This window comes from Sphaerodactylus townsendi, linkage group LG08, assembly GCF_021028975.2.
Source record: "Sphaerodactylus townsendi isolate TG3544 linkage group LG08, MPM_Stown_v2.3, whole genome shotgun sequence".
In the NCBI taxonomy this organism is placed as follows: Eukaryota; Metazoa; Chordata; class Lepidosauria; order Squamata; family Sphaerodactylidae; genus Sphaerodactylus; species Sphaerodactylus townsendi.
The window spans coordinates 61,853,585-61,875,000 of NC_059432.1; the positions used below are offsets into that span (position 1 = coordinate 61,853,585).

Below are 21,416 nucleotides of genomic sequence, written 5' to 3' on the forward strand. Positions count from 1 at the left end.
AATTTTCAACAGTGCTCACATCTAACCCTTGTCGTGATCTGGCAAGAACAGCCCAACACTGGCAGCCTCAGAGGCCTGTAAAAAGCAACATTCCTTGCAGACCAGGGCTCAGAAGAAAAAGAGCTGAAGAAATTAATGGGAACCACTGAAAAAAATGACTTTAAAAATCTGCTGGTAAATCATTCCGTTTCCTCTGTTATATGAAATATCACAGCTGAGAGCGAAATGCATTTTCACAGAGCCTTTTGATGGAGGAGATGCATGCCTCATGTAAATTGAACGTTCAGTTAATTTCTTCCTGACCAACTCTTCTTACATGGGCATTCATGAAATAAAGAAAGCAACTCTCTCACAACCACCTCCCAAAGCACAGTGGAATAAACTTCACCATGAGAACATAACCAAGAGCTGCCCAGGAAAAACACTGTATGTGTCCTAAATGTATTTGTATAAGTGAACAAAGGATTTGCATCAAACTGCTTCTCCCCCTGGATAGAGGAATAAGAAACTGTCCTGCCACCCAGGATTCCAACAAAGCAAGAAGAAAAGGATATTATCCAATTAAAAAGTCAGCATGGAGACCATGCTGCAGAACCAGCTCTTCCCTTGATAGATTAATACTAATTTTCATACTCATACTTCTCATAAACAACTGAGAAAGAGTACAGACAACTCAAAGTCATTGTGATGTCAAGTAAAGCAGTTCAAATGTACAATGCAAAAAACAACAACAACTCCTCTGTAGGGAACATGCCCAAATAATACTCTCAAAGTACATTTCTCAGCCTCAGAGGTTTGGGAATTTGAAATATCCTGACGGCTTTTCTGATTCAGTTCTCATATCCATATAGCTTTCCCAGGGATCAACTGAAAGGAAGTTTAGAAGGTGCCTTGTAAAAAAGGAGAACTTACACAACAGTTTAAATGCCAGATGCTCCTCTCCAATACCATTCCTTACAACACACTCCAATCCATCACACACCAATCCAGAAGGGGGTAAAGTAGTCAAAGCATATATGTAGTGGAGAGCACCTCTGGAAGGACTGCTTAGGCCATCATCAAAGCAGCATCGTTGCAGAAAGGTTTCAGGTGATCTGTGAACTGGTACATCCTAAATAATATGACCTTTGCACACTGACACATAAGAATTTAAAGATATGCACTCATCAAGGTACCATAATTATTTTCCCACAAGAAACAGAAATACAAATGTGTGGGAATAAAACGTTTTGTACAGCTCGCTGGAAAAATGCACTGCCTCTGTAGTTTCACCTGAAAAATCAAAAACTCGCTTTCATATATGGCACACACCATTTTCCGTGATATCCTTGACCATTTTAGTTATTTTTTTGCACACAAAGTGCAAAGTAATGCCTATCCACAAGATTAGCTAGAGGGAGAATAAAGCTTTCCCTGTCTCCCAAGAGAGAGATGCCATGGGTTCCTTAAATTTCATTCACTCTTTGTTCTTAAAAAACAAATACATTATAGTACCACTTTGCCATTTCAACAGGAAAATAGGGGAGAGGGACATGGGTACAAATTCACAAACAATACAACAGAGCTTAACCAGGAATGTCCTAAAACATTTAAAACTGCAAAATAGTTTTTAAAAAAACAAACATGATTTTTCCTGAAAAAATAAACCACAATTGTCGGTTTAAACTTCTCTGCACACTTTTTGGTGGATGAACAATACAGCTGAAAAAATAAACTCGATTCTGCTCCACTCGTAAAAATTAGCCGTCCGTTCCAGAAGAGTGGCTCACCATTCCTAAGCAGTGCTCAGGCGAGAGTGGCATTTTCCTCTTCAACGGTCTCTTGCTTCCTGAACTCCGCTTCCTTCCCATTTCTTCTTCTACACCCAGGTTGGGCATGAAGTCTTTGGTCTCAGAGAACTTGATGCAGTACAACTTAATAAGCACATTCTAATGGTATTCACAGTCAGGTAGATGGCAAGGGAAAGGCTTGAGGACTGGTCCTGATAAAGAGGAGAGCTGGGAGGGAGAACTGAGGGAGATGCCACCTGTCAGCTCCTAGATGGTGCCTTCACTGTGCATACTGTGGTTGGATTTGTTGTGAGTCACACAGTTCTGTTCATTCAGTAGGTTTGCCGTCTCATCTGGCAAACCATCATGTAGTTCTGAAAGAGTCAGTTCTATTTTAGTGGTTTCACTGTCCGAGGATTGTGGGGTTTTGTCCATCCTGGATGCCATTAAGGCATTTTGGTATTGTTGCCTTGAAATCTGTGTCCAGCAGACGAAGGGAACGAAAAGGAAATCCACAGTTAATAATTTATTACTATTTTATTAGTCATACGCAGCATAATTTCTCCATCTCATCCGGATCTACCTTGCTCCAGATGCTTCAAAATCAATGCTTCTGGCATAATACTACACCAGAAATACTACATCAGGATGATTGTTCAGTTCAGTATATAATATTTACAGATGTTATTACTGGGAAATATTGAGCAACAAACTCAAATCCCAGTTCATTTTATCATCACACTCAAGCTCAATGGATGACTATAAACCAGGCATTCTCTCTCAGCCCAATCTCCTTCAAAAAATAGATGTTGTGAGGATAAAATGGAAGGGGAAGAACAATATCACAAGCCCCATTGTGTCCCCATTACACTCTGCACATATTTGTGTTATGTGTCGTGTTTAGCAGCCTGAGGTGTGGTGTCCTTTTCCCTTGGAACTGGGATCGTGAGAGTCCCACCACCTGCCACACTCAAAGTGGGAGGACAGGGTGAGATAGTAAGAGGAGAAGAGGAGATAGTAAGAGCTTACTTTGTCCTACCCCATGCCCTAGCAGTGGTACACTGAAGAAGAAACCAATGAAGTCTCTTGAAGATCGAGGAAGAAACACCAGATCCACTGATGAGGGAGAAAGCTATGGTGCACATGACTGGTAGGCAGAAACAGTTCCCTTTGACTTTGGTGTGAAAAGAACCCCTGGTGGTTCTTTTAGCTAATAACCACTCCACGGCAGTCCTTCTCTTGTGCAAGAGATTGAAGATGAACTAAAGGTTAACTTGTGGGAAAGAAATAAGGTTTGCATATGGGGGAGGTAGATATGATAGCAAAGAGGTTAGTACCTGAATAGTACAGATCTGATCATTCAAGTTTGATTGCTGACTCTGATCTGTCTATTCATAAAAAGGGAACTTGCTTCATGGTATGGGGAAATCAAACTGACCAAGATTACAGATTCCTTCATGAAATATTTGCCAGTAAAAATGATGTAAATAAGCTCCACCAGCTTTTAACAGGTTGGTGATATTTTTGAATGAGTTACGTATAGTGAATCTCACAGTACAACCTACATTTTGAGTCATGGTCAGATGGGACAGAAGAATAGGAAGGGACACCAGAAAAGGATACTGATAATTCATGCGAGACCTCACATTCTTAAGTCTCCAACCTAACTAAAAACAGAGGACACTAGTGAAGCCCTGAAAGCCTGATAGGCAGTGGTGGGATTCTACAGCTTCAACCACCGGTTTGCCTCTCTTCCACCATACACCCCTATTGCGCCCCCTCCCTTTGGCCACTTACCTGGCTGCTGCACCCCACTTTTTGATGTTGGGCCGGGGGGAGGCGAGGGAAGGCTGGGCTTCTTTCACTGTGCACTTGGGGGCTGGCTGCACAGCCCAGGGGGGTCTTTCTCCGGCATTAGCTGGGAAGCCTGGGTGGGCGGCAGCAGATCAACTGGAGGCCCCTACAGAGGGGCTGGTCAGCCGCAGATCATGCCATACGCCTGGTCCAGCAGTGTGGCCTGCCAGGGTAGCCTTCCCCAGCTAGGGCAGTGGGCAGGAGGCCTGGGTGGGCTCCAGTTGGGCTGTGGCTGCTGGGGAAGACCACCCCAGCAGGCTGCGCCTTCGTTTCAGGTGCACGGCCTGATCAGCAGCTAGCCAGGGCCCTGCCACGGCCAAGCCAGGTCCTTGCTGCATGCCTCTGGATCAGCAAGGTGGTCTTTGGGGGAGCCCTGCTGGCAAGCGGCTGCTCCGGGACCAGGGCTCTAAAAAACCCCTCGCTCCCCCTCCTTTGGGGGGGGGGATTCCAGCCGGCTCACCGAACAACATAATTAGCTACTGGTTCTCCTGAACCAGTGCAAACCAGCTGAATCTCACCTCTGATGATAAGTCAAACGTTCAAGATGAGGGCAGAACTATATGTGAAGAGATTAACATGGGGGGTTCCAAAGCCCACAATTGCCTCATAATGCTAATAAAGAAGCAATGAGTTTTTGCAGGGGAAAACTGCTAGGAAGGGGGAAAGTCAGGGTGCCTGTGGATATACATATTTGCAAATGACAGCCACAGGAATTTTTACATTTTCCCACATCTGCTTATTTCTCCCTACAAAGGGCTCCCCATATATGTTATATCAGCAAATATGGTATTAGAAGCGACAATTTCCTCTGAGAAAAAAGAATAAAATGCCAACTCCCTCCCCCACCCCCCATGAAGAGTTCCAGCAACCAGAGTTTGTTGCTTCCCAACTTTTTAATAATGAGATCAGGACTGATTAACACAGTTAGGGATTATGGGCAGTTCTGCTGTCTATGCCCTCCAAGTGGAAGACAACTACCCATTTTACTCCTTTCCTACCTTGACATACTGAATGTCTGAGACTGCTCTCACTGAGTAGTCAGGAACATATACTTGAACAAATGAGGAGTTTAGCTGGTTGTTGCTGTTCCCTAATGTTGGTGTCACTGCATCAATGCGATCCCCTCGGTTAAGAGAGTCTGAATGATTCAAGCCACAAGGACGAGGTGGTGATTTGTTTTCAGCTGGGAAAGAAAGGGAGAGAAAAATATACTTAGAAAAAGGAGAAACAAACACCATTTAAATATGAAAGACCATATACATTTATAGGAGAGTTCAGAAGGTTACTTAATCAGATTTGGAAGGAACTTAAACAGATTTACAATATCACTCCCCACTATGTTCACTCAGAAGTAAGCCTGGCTTTGCTTCCAAGAAAATAGAGAATTGCTGATGTTGCTCCCGTTTACACCAAAACCATTAGTAGCATTCCAGTTTATAAGCATGAATCAAAGAGATTGTGCAATTTATCCAAAGACCCAGAGAAAAATCTCTGTTGAATAAATGAAATGAAATTCTTATTCTAATCCCTAGGATTAAAAAAACAAACTATGCTGTGCACTGCCCTTTTAGTTCTATTCTCGGCTATTTCTGTATTGCATTTAGATGCAGGCTACTTCTTACGTTATACTTACCATCATAGGTAAATGGTTAGAAAATAGATGCAATCACATTTCTTTGAACTATAGAATGAGCAGCTGGTAAGAGCAAGTTGGCAGAGCAAGAGAATTCTTAGGCACTGTTCAAGCATCCTAAAATCTGATCATTTCCACATTACAGTTTAGCTCATATGGACACCATTTAAATTCTCAATTTACGATTTTAAAAAATGATTGGCTTTTAAAAAATCCTCCCATTGTAAACATTTTATCATTTGTTTTAAAAGATAACTTGATATAAAATGAGTCCTCAACTTAATACAAAATACCTGCCTTTTGTTGACGTCACCCTTCTTGTTTTCTTATGTGCTTGTCTTAAAACAAACTATTTCTAGTATATTTTTGTTGAATAAAAATCCCCTTTGTTCTGTCCTCATCCCTATGTGTAGTGGGAAACCACTGGCTAGTGGATTCTGTTGAGTTTCATGATTTTCTTCCTGTATTTGCTATACAAGCTTGGAGAAGCCAGAAATCTCTGTTATGTTATTATTATTATTTATTCGATTTATTAGACCGCCCTACCCCCGAAGGAATGTGTTGGAAAGGAATGTCTTTTCTTTCCCCCTTCCATAGCCATGCTGTTAAACTCTAGCTGCTGTTTATTTGGCACAAAGGTAAAAAAAAGCCTGATAAGTATTTTCAACTTTCATACCATAAAACTTTTATTTTTAAATGCTGCTCATTGGCTATCCAGAATGACTCCTGTACAGTCACTGCTGTAAGTAGTGCAAAGCACAATTGATCCCACTTGAAATTTTCAGCCATTCCACCACTAAACAGCCTAACAATGTTAGTTTTGTGTGTTCAATGGAGGCTTCTGAATGTATCTCTGTGGTCCATGGAGAGGGCTGAAGGAGGCAGCCAGGAGACAATGTCATCAGCCACTGGCAGCCTTAAAGCAAAGTCATTGACTCTCTGGACTTTAAAATGTTTCTATGCAGTTTATTTTTTATTTTTGTTTAATCAAACAAATGTGAGTTTCACTTAAAAAAACAATAAAAAACAAAACACCTGCCTTTTAAAACTGAATTTATGATCTTCTTAGGACCTTTGAAAAACTGCTTTTCTTGGTAATGAAAAAAAGCACCAGGAAAATATTTCTGACAGTCATCGGGTAGCACAGAGGTTCAGGTGGTGACAACATAGCTTGCCAGTGAGGGATGGGAATGCCACAAGTTTGATCCACAGATAGGGAAACTTTTACTCCTTCCCTTGCTTCTGGCTGACATTATTCTGGAGGACTGGGTTGGGACAGACTAAAATCGAAAGTAACACTGGAAAGAAAAAGCATTTTCTAGGATTGCTTTCACTCTGACCTGGAGGGCTCATGCTAGCCTGATATATCACCAGATCTCAGAAGCTAAGCAAAGTTGGCCATGGTTAGTATTTGGCTGGGAGACCACCAAGGAAATACTAGGATGGTGATGTGAAGGCAGGCAGTGGCAAACCATAAGTCAGCTGCAATTTGATGGCAGTAAAACACTCACAGGGTTGTTTTCAAAACAAATCATGTCTATCAAATCAAAACAAATCATGTCTATCAATGCAGCAGTTTCCACAGATTTAAATAAAAGCACTGTAATATTGGCTGCCTTATATTTATAACCCTTTTCTGATCATTCCTATTACTGAATTGGTCTTTTATTACATTTTATTTAATTACGGTAAAACATTTATATTCTGCTTACTGAGGCAGCTCACAATACATAACAAAACATTAAAACTCTAAACATGCAATTCATATCGTATCTCAACAATTAACACATGTCAGGATTAATATCTAAAACCTTAAATAACATCAGATAAAAGGATAAAATTATAAATATCCTAAAACTAGCATTAAGGTCCAATTATGCCTACTGGTCATGGTGAATAAAGTGAATCTCTACAAACAGAGGCAGCAAACTTCTAAACATCACTACTAGGAGGAAACATCAGAGCGAAGTCTGGGCCTCTATGGTCTTTTTGTTGATCATACAGGTCAATTTGTTAGCATCTGTGTGAAACAGGATGCTGGTCTAGATGTGCTGTCAGTCTGATGTAGTACAGCTCTCCTTCTTACATTCTTAAAACAAGTCTAAAATCTCTACATAAAAAATATATACCGTAGCAATGATGAGACAATTTAAAACAGAGAGAAGGCAATTCTTCAGGTATATCCTGATCCCAGGCTGCACTGGGCTTTATGGGTCAATGACAGGTCTTTGATGTAAGCTTACTAGCAAATCAGCAGCCTGTGTAAAGATTTTAAAACTAGTAGGAAATGTTCTTGTATGTTATACCTTCTAGCAACCTAGCTACCTAATTTTGAACCAACTTGAAGTTTCCAAATTGTCTTTCCTAGGCAACCCTACATGGAGCACGTTTCAGTAGACCAACCAGCAGCACCTTAATCTTATTTGGACTGAGTTCATTTATTTATTAGATTTCATCAATCTCGTTATTGTCTCTAATCACTGATTGGGATACCCATGGTTTCAAGTGACTCAGCTGAAAAACAGAAGCATAACTAGGTGTCAGTAGCAATTGCAGACACTGTAGCCCAAACCTCTAACTCACTTCTCCCAGCAGATCCACGTGGATGCCCCTGCCTGCAGGGATGTCAACACAGAAGGATGCATTACCCCACATTTCAAATGCCAAGGCAAGTTGGCCAGACAGGATTGGAAGCACTAGACCAGCTGCTCCATCCACACCTAGCCCTAAAGGAAAACATGGTTGCTGGGGCTCCTGATTACGGCTGTTGGTTCACAACCAAACAACACCCTTTGGCTAGCTGCTATACTCCAAGATGAGAAAAGACCAAGTATACATACAGTAAGATGTACTTCCTCAGTCAACTTGTCTAGCTCTTTAATGGAAATTCATCCATAAATACCTGGTGAGTCTGCACTCTGATTATAAGCCTGATCGTGTGTAACAATGACATTCATGTTACTGAGAATGTGAGCATAATGCCTGGGAACAAATCACATCAAGCTCATGCAAGCCTGCCCAAGCTTATATCATCAAGGGCAACCTCAAGAGCTCCCTTATACTGAACAGTTCCGCCAGATGGCATTTCATGGATGCATTGCTGGCGGAGAAATATAAATGCTTTGTTAGCATCATTGCCACAATTACTGCTCCAGCCCATCTTTGACCACATTCACCATAAGCTTTCTTTCATTTGACATCTACCACCTATTTCATCCCCTCAAGTTCACCTGTAAACCAACAGGCAACTTGTGGTAAGCAGAAAGACATAAGACATCTAACAGCAATCTGTACTTCAGAACAGAGACAAGATCACCAACCACGCTAGATGGGAACTCCCCAAGGACTGTCAGGAAATCATCTGGATCCATCACTCTCTAGGGGGAGACCTTCCTAATTGGTTGAGAGGATTTTTGGCCAGTCAAAAATGTATGGTTTCTGGAGATTACATTTTTGTATGCAGAAATGCACAGAATCCATAAAGAAAAGCATTCTGTATATTGTAGATAATTAGGAACCAAAACATAACATTTGTTTTAATATTGAGGTAGTTAATGTTAATATCTAAAGAGGACTTTCCCACAACTAAATAAAAAATAATTTTCACTTTTATTTCAGTGTGAGCTCAAGACCTCTGACTTTCCGACATTCCTCCAGCAAAGAAAAACTATCATATAAACATCCCAAATAGGAATACTGCAGTTACAAGAAGGGTAAACAAGAAGCATGCAAGTTTACCTGGAGTACCTGCTGCTAATAATTCAGTTCTGCTGACAACAAAGGTACGGGACAGGGACAAGGGAACTAGAACACAGAGGGAAAAAAAGATGAGATCAGGATCAGAGAGGAGGCCATCGATAATTGACAGGGGGGAGGGGAAATTCCCACACAATGGAGCAATCAAAAATACAGTTTAAATCAAAGAAAAGTAAAGGACCATAAAGCGACAATGAAATCCAGTCTCACCCAATAATGTCTATACACTGGGACAGGGAGAGAAATGTCCACAGGACTAATCATGAGCCCCAGCTGCTGGAGGGTGTGGATTGTTAAGGTAGTTTGCACCTCCAGGACTGGGCCACTGAAGTATGGAAGAACCAGCCATCACAGTATGGAAATACTGCATATCTGCTGCCTGATGGGCATTGTAAAAGTTCAGGGGGTCAAGGCCAACTGAAGGGCACAACTGTGTACTCACATTTAGAATCACCACCCCTAACCTCAGGTACCCAAGGCTGGATTCGTGGATAAAAATATGAAAATAAGCATCTGTGAAGACGACCACAGTGAACCACAGGTAGGGGGCTATCAGTGGTAGAATCTATGTCAGAGATCACATGTGGGATTTGTGAAAGTACAAGTGCGTGTTACGAATCCAGAAACCCAGAATGGGGTGCTCTAAGCAGGATTCTTATCAATCATGAAACCAGTAGGAGAATAACCTTGATGCCCTGTAGCTAGCAGGGACTTCCTTGATCACCCCCATAGAGAGCAGAGACTGAACATCCCGCAACAGCAGCGAAGGCGGGTGACGGGCAGCATACTGAAACCAGACTAATCCAAAACCAGACCAGACTAATCCAAAAATGAAAACATGTAGGGATAGCCTATGAAAAAAGGAACCAACATGCTGTCAGGAGGCAGATGTCTTTCTCCTAGGGCCGTGGTAGCAAACCTTTGGCACTCCAGATTGGCCATGCTGGCAGGGGCTAATGGGAATTGTAGTCCATAACATCTGGAGTGCAAAAGGTTCGCCACCACTGGCCTAGGGTGATTCCCAAGAGGAGACTTCCCTGACTACTTCCACTTTTGATAAGGGGTAAACATTTGGCATAGGGTTGAAAAAAGGCAGAGCACCTTTGATTCTGCTGTGAAGCATTAGAGTGAGGCCAGCAATTAAAGGAACGGTCAGGGAAATACCTCTGCCTGTTATCTTGGGCTTTGGGTAAGATTCCCAAAGACTATGACATGGACATCACCAGTAATGGGATTCAGCAGGTTTGCACCACTTCAGCAGAACCGGTTGGTGAAATGGTGCTTGTAAACAACCAGTTGTTAAATTATTTGAATCCCACCACCAGAACCGGTTGTTAAATTATTTGAATCCCACAACTGGGCATCACCATCCAAAGTTTGTGGAACCAAAACTATGTCTAGCAGTGTTAATTTGCTGCTTGTTGAAGCTGAACCCCTTCAAGAGGAGTCTCCCATGCAAGTGCTTTAGGCTGGTCTGGCAATGAGCCAATACAGGAAGCATGTTACTCCCAGACAAATTTGGTAGCAACATACATTCCAGAAAGGTAGCCCCTTTGTTTCCAACAAAGCAATTGGACACAACTCATGACCAACTAGGTCAATTACCCTACCCTCCTTATCTGGAGGAAGAGATCGGCTCACATCTCTGTTATGGGATGGGATGGCTGACATAATCATAGAGCTTGGCTGTGAAAGGAACTCGCAGACCTTTTCCAGAATCATACACAGGCTCTCAAGATGGTCCAGCAGCAGGTCAAGACCCAGGAGATCTTGCCAAAGTCAGGAGAGATGTGGTAAAAGGCAATACAATAAGAACATTGTTGACTGGGATGAAGGCATCTGGTGCCCCAGGTGAGGCAGATTAAACTGAGAAGATCAGAGCTTTGGCTATCCAGATAAGGTACTCCAAGAGCAACACTAATCACCTAAGGGTGAAGACATGAGTTATCTTCCAATTAAGTCATCAGGCAAAGTCTGGAAGATGAAGCCTATCAGACTCTCTGTGCTAGTTCAAGAATCTCCAGAAATTGACCCAACAGACCGTCCTCATAGCGCCAAATGGATTGGTTCACATGATCCTTGGCACTAAGCAAACAAATTCCGATGAATATTGGCACCGAGCATGCAGGTTCCAACGAACCTAGGCACCAATCATATAGGTTCCAACAAACCTTGGTGCCAAGTCGATAAGTTCTGACAATCCTCTGTTAGGATGAACCTTGGCGTCGAGTGGATCAGTTCCAACAATCCTTGGCGCCAAGCAAATAGGTTCCAATAAACCTTGGCATCAAGCGAACTGCCAGAAATGGCAGCCTTACTCCTTCAAGTCAGCAGGTTTGTAGTGCATTACCATCTGGGAGGGTCAGACTCCTGAGGGCCAGATTCCTGAGTCTTCTAGATGATAATGCAGTACAATTTCCAGCAGCCCCTGCAACTTGAAGAATCAAGTGTTGCAGCTGCACATGTTCAGTTGCATCTCTTAAAACGGGTGGTGATAGGAAGTGTAGTCCATAAGTATCTGGGAGGCACAGGGGCCTGGTCCTTCTGGCTGCTCATGGACTACATTGCTCATGAAGATTGAAGCACCCCTTTGATAAAACGGCGAACATCAGCATGCTGTGATATTTGTGAACCTGTAGATGTACACCATACCGTTGATAATACCGCAAGTTGTCTCTTGAGTGTGGCGGCTTGCAACCCTGAACCAAAACCATGTTGAAGGAAAGCCAACAGGACCCTTACATTCGGTATTTCTGGATTTATGTTCCTTTGTGTGTACCATTTTACAAGGGTTTTCCATGTATAATTGTGAATTCATGTTGTAAAGGGTTGTCTGGAAGCTAGAAGTGTGGTTATTATCTCATCAGAGTATCCCTTGGCTTTCAGGTTGGACTGTTCAAGAGCCAAGCGGTTAGCTGAAAATGTCCTGGTTCTGGGTGGCAAATCAGTCCCTGATGCAGTAGATCTGGTCTGTCCAGAAGTTGGAAACGTTGACCTTGGGAGAGTTCCGTGACGGTGGAGAACCATGGCCTCTGAGGCCAGAAAGGTGCCACCAATATAAGGGGATTCCGTTGCTTCATCAGTCTGCGTAGAAGCTTGGATATGAGTGGGAGTGGAGGGAACCAAACTTCACCAAACCTGGGTGGTATCATCAGGAGGGTCTCCTAAAGATACTCTGAAATGTTGGTACTGTTAACATAAACATTCCTCCCCTGACCAAAAATCCAGTTTTGAAGGATTTTAAATCTTGTGTTTTAGCTTGGTTGCTGGTTGAGCTAAGGTTTTTTGTACTTTCAAAGTTATTGTTGAGACCATATTGTTTTCGTTGACCCTCTTTTCCACTTACAGAGCTAGTTTATTGTTTTTTAAAAAATAAATATTCAAAAACATTTAACCTACTGATGCCTCAATTAATGTAATTTTATTGGTATCTATTTTTATTTTTGAAATTTACCAGTAGCTGCTGCATTTCTCACCCTCGACTTATCTGCAAGTCAATAAGTTTTCCCATTTTTTGTGGTAAAATTAGGTGCCTCGACTTATATGCGGGTCGACTTATATACGAGTATATACGGTATATTGTTATAAAAATCTATGTATCAGATTCTCTGAATTCCCAGACCTAATTTTCGTAAAAGTAAGTCTCTAATCCCTTTGGATGCTAAGATATGCCTTTCCCCTTATATTTCTACAATGACTGGGGCAAGAGACTTGCTCCTCTTTAATGAAAGCTGGAAATTCAGAGAACCTAATACAGTGGTTGTTATTCTGTTATACTAATATTCAAGCGCCAACTGAAAAGTCTCCCAGTTACTAGGAAGGAAATGGCCCCCATGGGAATAGGAACAGAAAAAATGGCTGCTATGTGAACAGGACCAGACTAATCCAAACTTTCCCACCCACACAGCAACAATCCAGGTTGTACTTCAATCTTTTCTATAACTTTGCAGTAAAGTAGGTTTGGGAAAGACTGGAGAAAGGCTGAGAAAACCCTGAGAGATACACGAATGCATCATATTGCTGTGAGAAAGCAAGGGGAAAAACATTTTTTAAATCTGTGGCAAACAACATGTATGGAAAAGGCCACTGACTGCAGCTCTAAACTTTAACAGGCAGTGCTCAAACAATAGAGAAAAGACAAGTCCTTAATGAGATCAACAAACCACACCTCTGACTCACCTCAATTTTAATCCCTCCCACTGGTCCTCATAAGGCACATCCTCACCTTTGTTGCTGCTGGACACCTTACAAATTATTTACACAGAATGTTTAATTATAGAAAAAAACCAGGAAGGTCTTTACCTACCAGGAAGGAAATGGCCCCCATGGAAATAGGAACGGAAAAAAAAATGGCTGCTATGCTCCTTTCACTTTGTTCTACCTGCTTGTGAGAAGTGGAATGCCAAAAGGGAAATGCCCCCAATACTGGATTCAATAGAGAGTCACCTAGTGAAAGGATATCAGTTGACATACCAGGCAGCGAGCACAGGATCACAATCATGAGCAGTGGATTTCTACTTTCACTAACAAAATTCCCATTTGCCACTAAAAGCTCCACATCTGCCTGTTTTCATACTATGCCAATATTCACAGCAGCCTCATCTGGTTCTGGACTGGAATCCAGCATCGTCATCCCTTTAATTCATCCCTTTAATTCCCAAAGGGAATTTTCAGGAATTTATTCCTAGTTCTGGATTTTTCAGGAATTTATTCCTAGTTCTGGATAGGCCTGATCATTGCTTCTGTGAGAGTACCGTTCCCCTCTCAGTAAGGTCTCCTGACCAACTAGAGCACAGTCCATTCTTCTTTGTATGGTTCCTGATAGACACTGAAACTGGATCCTCCTTCCCAATCCTCTCTTGTTCATTCCCCTGTGGGGCTCAAGAGCATGCAGTGCTCACTTTGAGGCCTGGATCTGTATGGATCTTTGCACTGATGTATCAAAGCAACGACACTGTCACTTTCCACCAGGCAAGAAAGTTCTTTTAGTCACTATGACAGCAATCCTAAACATGTCTACTCAGAATCTTATTCAGTCAATTCAATGAGGCTTAATCCCAGGAAAGGACTACAGTACAAAGGTAGAAAGTATACTTGAGCTGCCTGAGACACTTGAGATGTGGTAGAAACTCTGATGGACAGGAGAGAATATATGACCAAACCAAGTGCTGGGAGTGGAGTGGAGGCACCAGGCCAGGGGTCTGAAACCAGGGGACTGCGGGTGGGGGGTTGTGTTGCAGACCCCTGCACCAGGCAGATGGCAGATCTTAGCAGAGATCATTAACTTGGGAGACTCTGGACAAAGAAGTAAAGCAATGCAAAGCTGAAGACCAGAGTACTATTCTCAGTCAGGCAAACAGTCAGAGACAAGTTGGAAAACTTCAGGCATGAAGCCTTCTAAAAGAGACACTAATGGGATCCATCATAAGAGGGGGGAGAGCTGGACTCCTCTGCTCCTTGCAGTTTGAGCACAAATAACAAAACAGATGACAATGTTGACAGAATGATTTGCAACTGTAGAAATCTTTGATCTGCCAGGTACTGATTCATTCCTTTTTTAGTCCAGCAGGTTTTCAATATAAAAACTTAGAAGACAGGTTAAAATAACAGCTCTAGATGGCAGTAAATATTCTGTGGTCCCCACCAGTATGCTGCAAACAGCAAATAACAATCTACTGGTAGTATCTGGCCTGAAAGATGCCCAGCTGGCTTTGACCAGGGCCAAGACATTCGCAACCCTGGCCCTACTTGGTGGAACATTCTGTCTAGTAAGTCTCAGGCCTTGCAGCATGATAAAATTTCACAGGGCTTTTCCACCAGGCTTATGGTGGAGCAAGCTACAGTTGTACCATCTGAATAGCCTCCCTCTAGTCCTCCCCTCTATTATTGATATTGGCAGAGTTATTTTAACAGAAACTGCTTTTATTCACCATCTGGATTTTAATTGCTTATGGTTTAGTGCGTTATTGTATTTTAAATGCTGGTATATACGTTAGAATTAGATAAATAAATGAAATATTATATTTTTCTGCGTACATTCAATGTAGATTTCATCAAAGACTGGACTCGTTTCTCAAGCTCTCTTTCTGCCCAGTAAAAGGGGGGTGGGTGTTTGTTCCAAAAGTAATTTCAGACAAAGATGCGAAAGACTGACCTGGTGATGCTGTGAGAGCCATCACTCCATAGTAGGAGAAAGCACCAGCCTCAAACTTCATTCCCTCTTTTCCAGCCTCCACTTCCACTTTCCCCTATGAAGAAAAAATGACAGTGGATTCAGAAGTATTTCGGATAGGAATTAATATTTTTCCTTTAGCTGAAGATTTTCTGCTAGTTATAATCCTCTTTTCATTTTTTGTTTGTTTTCTTTTTCCTACCACATTGTGGATACATACAACGTTTTATCCTTCAGTTTCTAAACCATGCATGGTAAAAAGAGCTATGAAGGGTTTTACATCACTCATGAAGATTACTTCCTGTGCAAATGAAATGCTTTCGAAGGCGCTATGATCACATTATACATACAGTGCTATAGCTATTTCTGATAGGCCTAGACAGCAGAATTTGTTGAAATAAAGCACAAAACCTGTACGCAACCTTTCTTCTGTGATTTCAGAGAAGCCCTTCTTAAAAGAAGATCAAGCAAAGTAAATAATTACATTTCTGTTTATACTCTTTTTAGGACCCTGTTTACATGTTGAATGCTTTCAAATAAGAGTCAAAGTGAAGAACTCCTCTAATTGCTGAAAATCTACCACTTCAACTCAGTACTATGAGCTTATCTGCAATAATTGCTTTACTACACTGTAATCTCATTTCCATATGAACATATCTCTATGGCATTGTTGTGATCAGAGCAAGAGTCAGCATTAGCATATCCTGAGGTAGGGCAGTTGCTGGGGTCCAGGGCTTCCAGCTGGGCCCACTTCTACCAACCACCTGCCTTCCCTGCTATCCACTGTTCTCCCTACCCTTGACTGCAAGCACTCTGACATCCATGCTCCCAGTAACACAGATTGGCCAGCAAGCATCTGTGAGTACAGGTTGTGAGAGGGCTCATGAGGGAATGGGAGGTGGATGCACAGGCATGTGCGTTAGCAGATGGGAAGGCAGGTATGGGACGGGGCCATCAGCACTCCCTGCTCAGGGCCCACCAAAATCTGGAGCCTGCCCTGATCAGAGTTCTAATATTCTGAAACATTCCAGATCAGTTACAACTTCAGGTTATAGCCTAGTAACATGACCAAATGTGAACAGTCACCCACTGTCTTAATCCTAAGACACTTGTACTGTATTCAGTACATGTGGACATAGCAGATGCTACTGTTCCTAAATCACCAATACTCCTAACTTTATTTCACCGCACACAACCATAGCGGATTAAAGCCACAGACAGCATTCCCTGAGTAATAAGATGATAGTACCATCACAAACATGAGCATACACCTCAGTCATCAGCACTCCCTCCCCAAGGACTCCTCAGCCTTCAGCACTCCTCAGCCTTCAGGATATCAATCTGCAGTGGGGAGAGGAAGGGCTATTCTCCAAATATACTTACAAGTGTTCTGCCATGCACTGTATTCAGCAGGCAAACCCACACATATTAGTGTATGTGACACCACCCTAACCTGGATTGATCAGATCCATCAGATCTCAGAAGCTAAGATGGGTTGGCCCTGGTTACTACTTTAATGGGAAACCATCAAGGAATACCAGGGTTGCTATGCAGAGGAAGGCAATGGCAAACCACTTCTGTTAACCTCTTGACTTGAAAACCTTCCTGGATTGTCATAAGTCAGCTGTGTGTTGATGGAACTTTATCAATCTATGAAGAATGTTGACTGATAAATTCAAAACTTGCAGCATCAAAAGCAGTTCAAGTGAAAGGCTTGAATAGCTTGCTGATACTGTAACAATTTGGTGGTTTTAGAATTTTCTAAAAAACAATGCATCTTCAAGTAGTCGGGTATTTTGTAAGAAATTGAATGGATCCTGCCTGTCTGATCTGCTAATGATAAACAGTTCCCTTTGTTGCAAGTATCTTCCACTGATGCCAGTGTGCACTCTGTTTAAAACTGTGGAGGCACAAAGTCATTTTGACTTTTTGCTTCAGGGCAAAAGTATTTAACGCTACACTACAATGTAAGCCAAGTGAAGAGCACAAAGATATAAGCAGTCAATAGGTGGTGCTGTTCTCTCAGTGAATATATTGATCTATTGCCGTGGTGGCGAACCTTTGGCACTCCAGATGTTATCGACTACAATTCCCATCAGCCCCTGCCAGCATGGTCAATTGGCCATGCTGGCAGGGGCTGATGGGAATTGTAGTCCATAACATCTGGAGTGCCAAAGGTTCGCCACCACTGATTATTGGTTCATGGCAAAGCTAGTATTCAGTCCTCCTGACCACATGCAAACCATTATTTTGCCATGAATAATATCATCACTACACTAATGTTCATCAAGTTCAATTTTGTGGTGGAAATGCAAGGAGTAGGAGAATATTTCCTCTTAAACCCTTTTAACTATCTCCTTTTTCAAGCTTGATTGATATGCTTTGTTTCTATTTTGTTCCCCTACTTCAATACCATTCTGTAATACAGCTAGGGCAGGGGTCACCAACTTTTTATTTAATGAGAATACTACTACTTCTGAGTAATGAAAAACATCCTGAACTATTTCCCTGCTTCTTGGCATATTAGCAAATTTTGTTCTAGAAAAAGAACATGAACAAGGAAGAGAATCAGAACTGAAGGTATCAGATAAGCTGCAAAGAAAAATTCTAAGACACAAAACCTTTTTTTAAAAGAAAAAACACTAGATTAGGACTTTTTCATAATCTTTTCCTGGGTCTTCCAGATGAGCTATTCTGCAGCAGCCTGGAAGCTTCTGGTAACATATAAGCTACATACAGAAGACTTTTAAGTCTCAGCTTGTCATTCCTGTAGTGATTCCTGCAAGCGGCAGCGACATAGGCCGTCACAAGACGGCGCGGAACGGCTGGTCGGCGCCGCTACTGTAATTCGAAGACGCTGGGACCGCCCACACAGACGTCTCCGGAAGAGGCGGGCAACCGGGCGCCGCGAGAGCCGGCGCTCAAGATATCCCTTGCTCAGGTAGTCGCCGAGGCCTGGGGACATGCCTCTGGCCCCGCGCGCTACTGCTCGAAAGCGGCGCAGGGTAGGGTTGTCCCCAGGTCTCAGCGACGCCAGAGGCCCAGGGACAAGGTGAGTGCCGGTCGAGGTGCCGCGGAAGCCGCTGCCGCTCGGCTTCAGCAGCGTTTCCACGGGCGGGCGCGATTCCAAAAGAACGCTTCTTACGCTTCGGAATACCGCCGCGGGCCAGCCGGATGGTATACGGGCGCGGCTGCGCTGCAGCTGCGCCGCCCGTGCGAATGGCAGCCTGGAGACGCCGTTTTTACCGTCTCCAGGCCGTCATTTTCCGCCCGTGCGGAAACGGCCATAGAGAATATGCTGGTATCTTAGCACTATGTACCCAATCAAATTTAGCAACACGATTACACTAAGAATAAACACAACTGATTGAACAAGGGCAATGATTTCTGACGATCCCTATGAATTATGTTCACTATATATAAAGAAGTAGTAGTAGCAGTAGCAGTAGTAGTAGTAGTAGTAGTAGTAGTAGTAGTAGTAGTAGTAGTAGTAGTAGTGTGGATTTATATCCCGCTTTTCTCAACCATATGGAATCTCTAAACAGCTTACAAACTCCTTTCCTTCCTCTCCCCACAAAAGACACATATGGATGATTTTTTGTGCCTCCCTCTGGCAGAGTTCATGAAAAACATCGGAAGAGAAAGGGAGCATTTTTGTTATTGTCAAACTCAGCCATTTTTACTTCTAAAGTTAGCAACTGAATACATACTTTTCATCATTTTAATCAGAAAGACTCAGAAATGCAGTAAAATAATAATAATCAAGTTGGTGGCTAAAATGCATGGTTTAGGAAGCATTAAGAGAATTTGTGAAACTGGTGAGTTACACAGATGCTTCTACACAATCATAGGCCTAACCTGTAAGATTAAAATGAAGTAATCAACAGGCTTGTTTCGCTGATAGAGGTAGTATTCAGGGGCTTTCTTATTCTTCTCATCATACTTCAATTCCTGAATGACATTGGGATGTTTTAGAAGCCTCAGGAGGATCTTCTCAGACATCTGGGATGGGCCAAATGCGTCAACCTCTGAAGAAGTAAGAACAACTTGATGTAGACCACACAGTGCATTTGACGAGTCACTGTAGCTTGCTAATTACTATCAAACTACAAGACAAACTTGCAGAAAATAACATTAATAAACATGCAAAAAGCAGAATATTTAATTTTTTCAGGTTTTGAAAGTAATTCATAACAGCAAAAGTCAGTTCAAGCACTGCAGAAAACACCTTCCCTATAATAACAGAACTAGAATGTTGAGGGGTTTGGAATGGTAGAATTCAGACTTGAACTTGTCCATGAACTGCAAATGAAATGGCTTTTGGCCTTTGCCTAGACCAGTGGCCTTCTATGTTTGATATAAGTATATGTTTTCTACAGCACAGACTGCCCTGTCAGAAATAGAAACTGTGATTTAGATGAAGCAACAAAAAGGAGATCACTTTTTATACATAGATCTGTAGCAGCTGCTATGACATTCTACAGGCTTTCATCTCATCACTCGGTCCATCCTTTACAGGTCTAAAAGAGAGGCCATTTCTGCACGGCCCATTTATGACGGCCTGGGGGCGCCAAAAAAGGCTTCCAGGCCGCCGTTTACAGAGGCATGCTGCCGCTGCTGCAACGCAGCAAGCGGGCGACCTGACTCTCTTCCTCCTCTGTGGGCGGCCGGCCGCTTCTAAACAACAACCCTTTAAAGGGTTGTTGTTGGGGAGGAGCTGCTCTTCCTGCGGCTGTGCTTAACCAAGGCCACTGGAAGACGCTGTCTCCTGCCTCCGCCGCGACTCTCACGGTGTGTCCTCCTCGCCGCTTCGCGGGCGTCGCAGCCCCGCCCACACTGTCCTCCGACCTCCAGGCGTGAGTGAAGCGGGGGAGGGCGCAGAGGCGGCTCCATGCGGAGCCTCCTGCAGTCTGCCAGGCTCCCGCCCCCACGCCGACAGAACTCCTGCCGGCTTGGGGGCGCCTCCTGGCCGTGCGGAAACGGCCAGATAGAAATATTTGTTTTCTTTATTTATATCCTATTCTTAAATAGGGTCCCCAGTGGTCTGCCATCTAGGAAATCAACCAGCTTCACACCTGCCTAGCCTTAGTAATCTTACAGCATTAGACATCCCCAGACCATGCAATTTTCTCTGAGTTAGAAATGCTCAGGTGTCTACTGCTACTTCTTCACAGTGCCAAACAAGAATGGCAAATGGCGAGCCATCTTGAACATGAGGTACGTCATCAAGCATCTCAGTTTCCACAGGTTCAAGATGGAAACCATGAGATCCATCACAGAGAATCTCCTTCCGGGGGACTAGCTAACATCGTTGGATCTGACAGCAGCATATCTGCACATCCCGATCAACCCCCTTCACCACAGATTCCTGCGCTTTGCTGTGGGAGGAGACCACTATCAATACAGGGCCCTGCCATTCGGCCTGGCAACCATCTCAAGGGTCTTCTCCAAAATCGTATTGGCCCCTATCACTGCTCTATGACAGCAGGGGCTGTCCACCCCTTTCTGGACGATATCCTCATAAGATCAAGGTCCACCCCTTTCTGGACGATATCCTCATAAGATCAAGGTCCAGGAGAGCAAGCCGTCCAAGATGTTCAGAATGCAACTAATGCTCACATGACACAGTTGCCTGGTAAACCTGGGAAAAAGCTCCCTAACACCATAAAGGCGCATAGTACCCCTTAGGGCAATAACAGTCTCTTCTTAGACTGCTGGGGTTTTGCTGCATCCTGCTTCTTGGGTGCTTGCCTGTCCATGGCTGCAGCCTCCATTTGCACCCTGGTTGCAGTCTGGGGGCCTTTCATGCTGTTGCAGACGGCCGCCCGGGCCCCCTCTGCAGAGATTCTGCCAAAGACTTCCAGTGGGGAGCCGCCATTATGCAAGCTCGTTTAGGCAGGAAAATTTTTAGCGGCAAGCTGGAGCTCTTGGGTGGTGCCCTTACACAGAGGACAAAACCAAAGAAACTACTGACTAAGATCAAACAGCAGACAAGTATGCACACGCACGCGCGCACGCACACACGCACACACGAAAAAGCGATGAAAAAACTGAGGCGGCTCTGGAGTCAAATACAGCACTGCTCTCCCTGCTGAGGCAGTAAAAATACTGAGGCACAAGATGGATGCCAAGCCTCAACAGGAAGTGGAAAGTTTTAGTTCCTGCCTCCCTGATTAAGGGTTGGGAAATCACCCATCCAGGATGTCATCAGTTGCCTCCAGAAGGACCCTGG

At 43.3% G+C, this 21,416-nt stretch overlaps 1 protein-coding gene across 2 annotated transcripts in view; it reads right to left on the minus strand.

Moving 5' to 3' along the window:
- Positions 1-673: 673 nt before the first annotated feature.
- CNNM2 (cyclin and CBS domain divalent metal cation transport mediator 2) overlaps positions 674-21,416 on the minus strand; it is a 148,507-nt gene continuing 127,764 nt past the window's right edge. Inside the window, exons 4-8 of one of the 2 annotated variants that reach the window (XM_048504844.1) lie at positions 19,043-19,212; positions 15,167-15,260; positions 8,995-9,060; positions 4,622-4,806; positions 674-2,246 (exon numbers count right to left, since the gene is read on the minus strand). In XM_048504844.1, coding sequence (XP_048360801.1) covers positions 2,037-2,246; positions 4,622-4,806; positions 8,995-9,060; positions 15,167-15,260; positions 19,043-19,212 — 725 coding nt within the window. In that variant the 3' untranslated portion in view covers positions 674-2,036. The remainder of the gene's footprint in view (positions 2,247-4,621; positions 4,807-8,994; positions 9,061-15,166; positions 15,261-19,042; positions 19,213-21,416) is intronic. The other variant, XM_048504845.1, reaches the window with a different exon arrangement.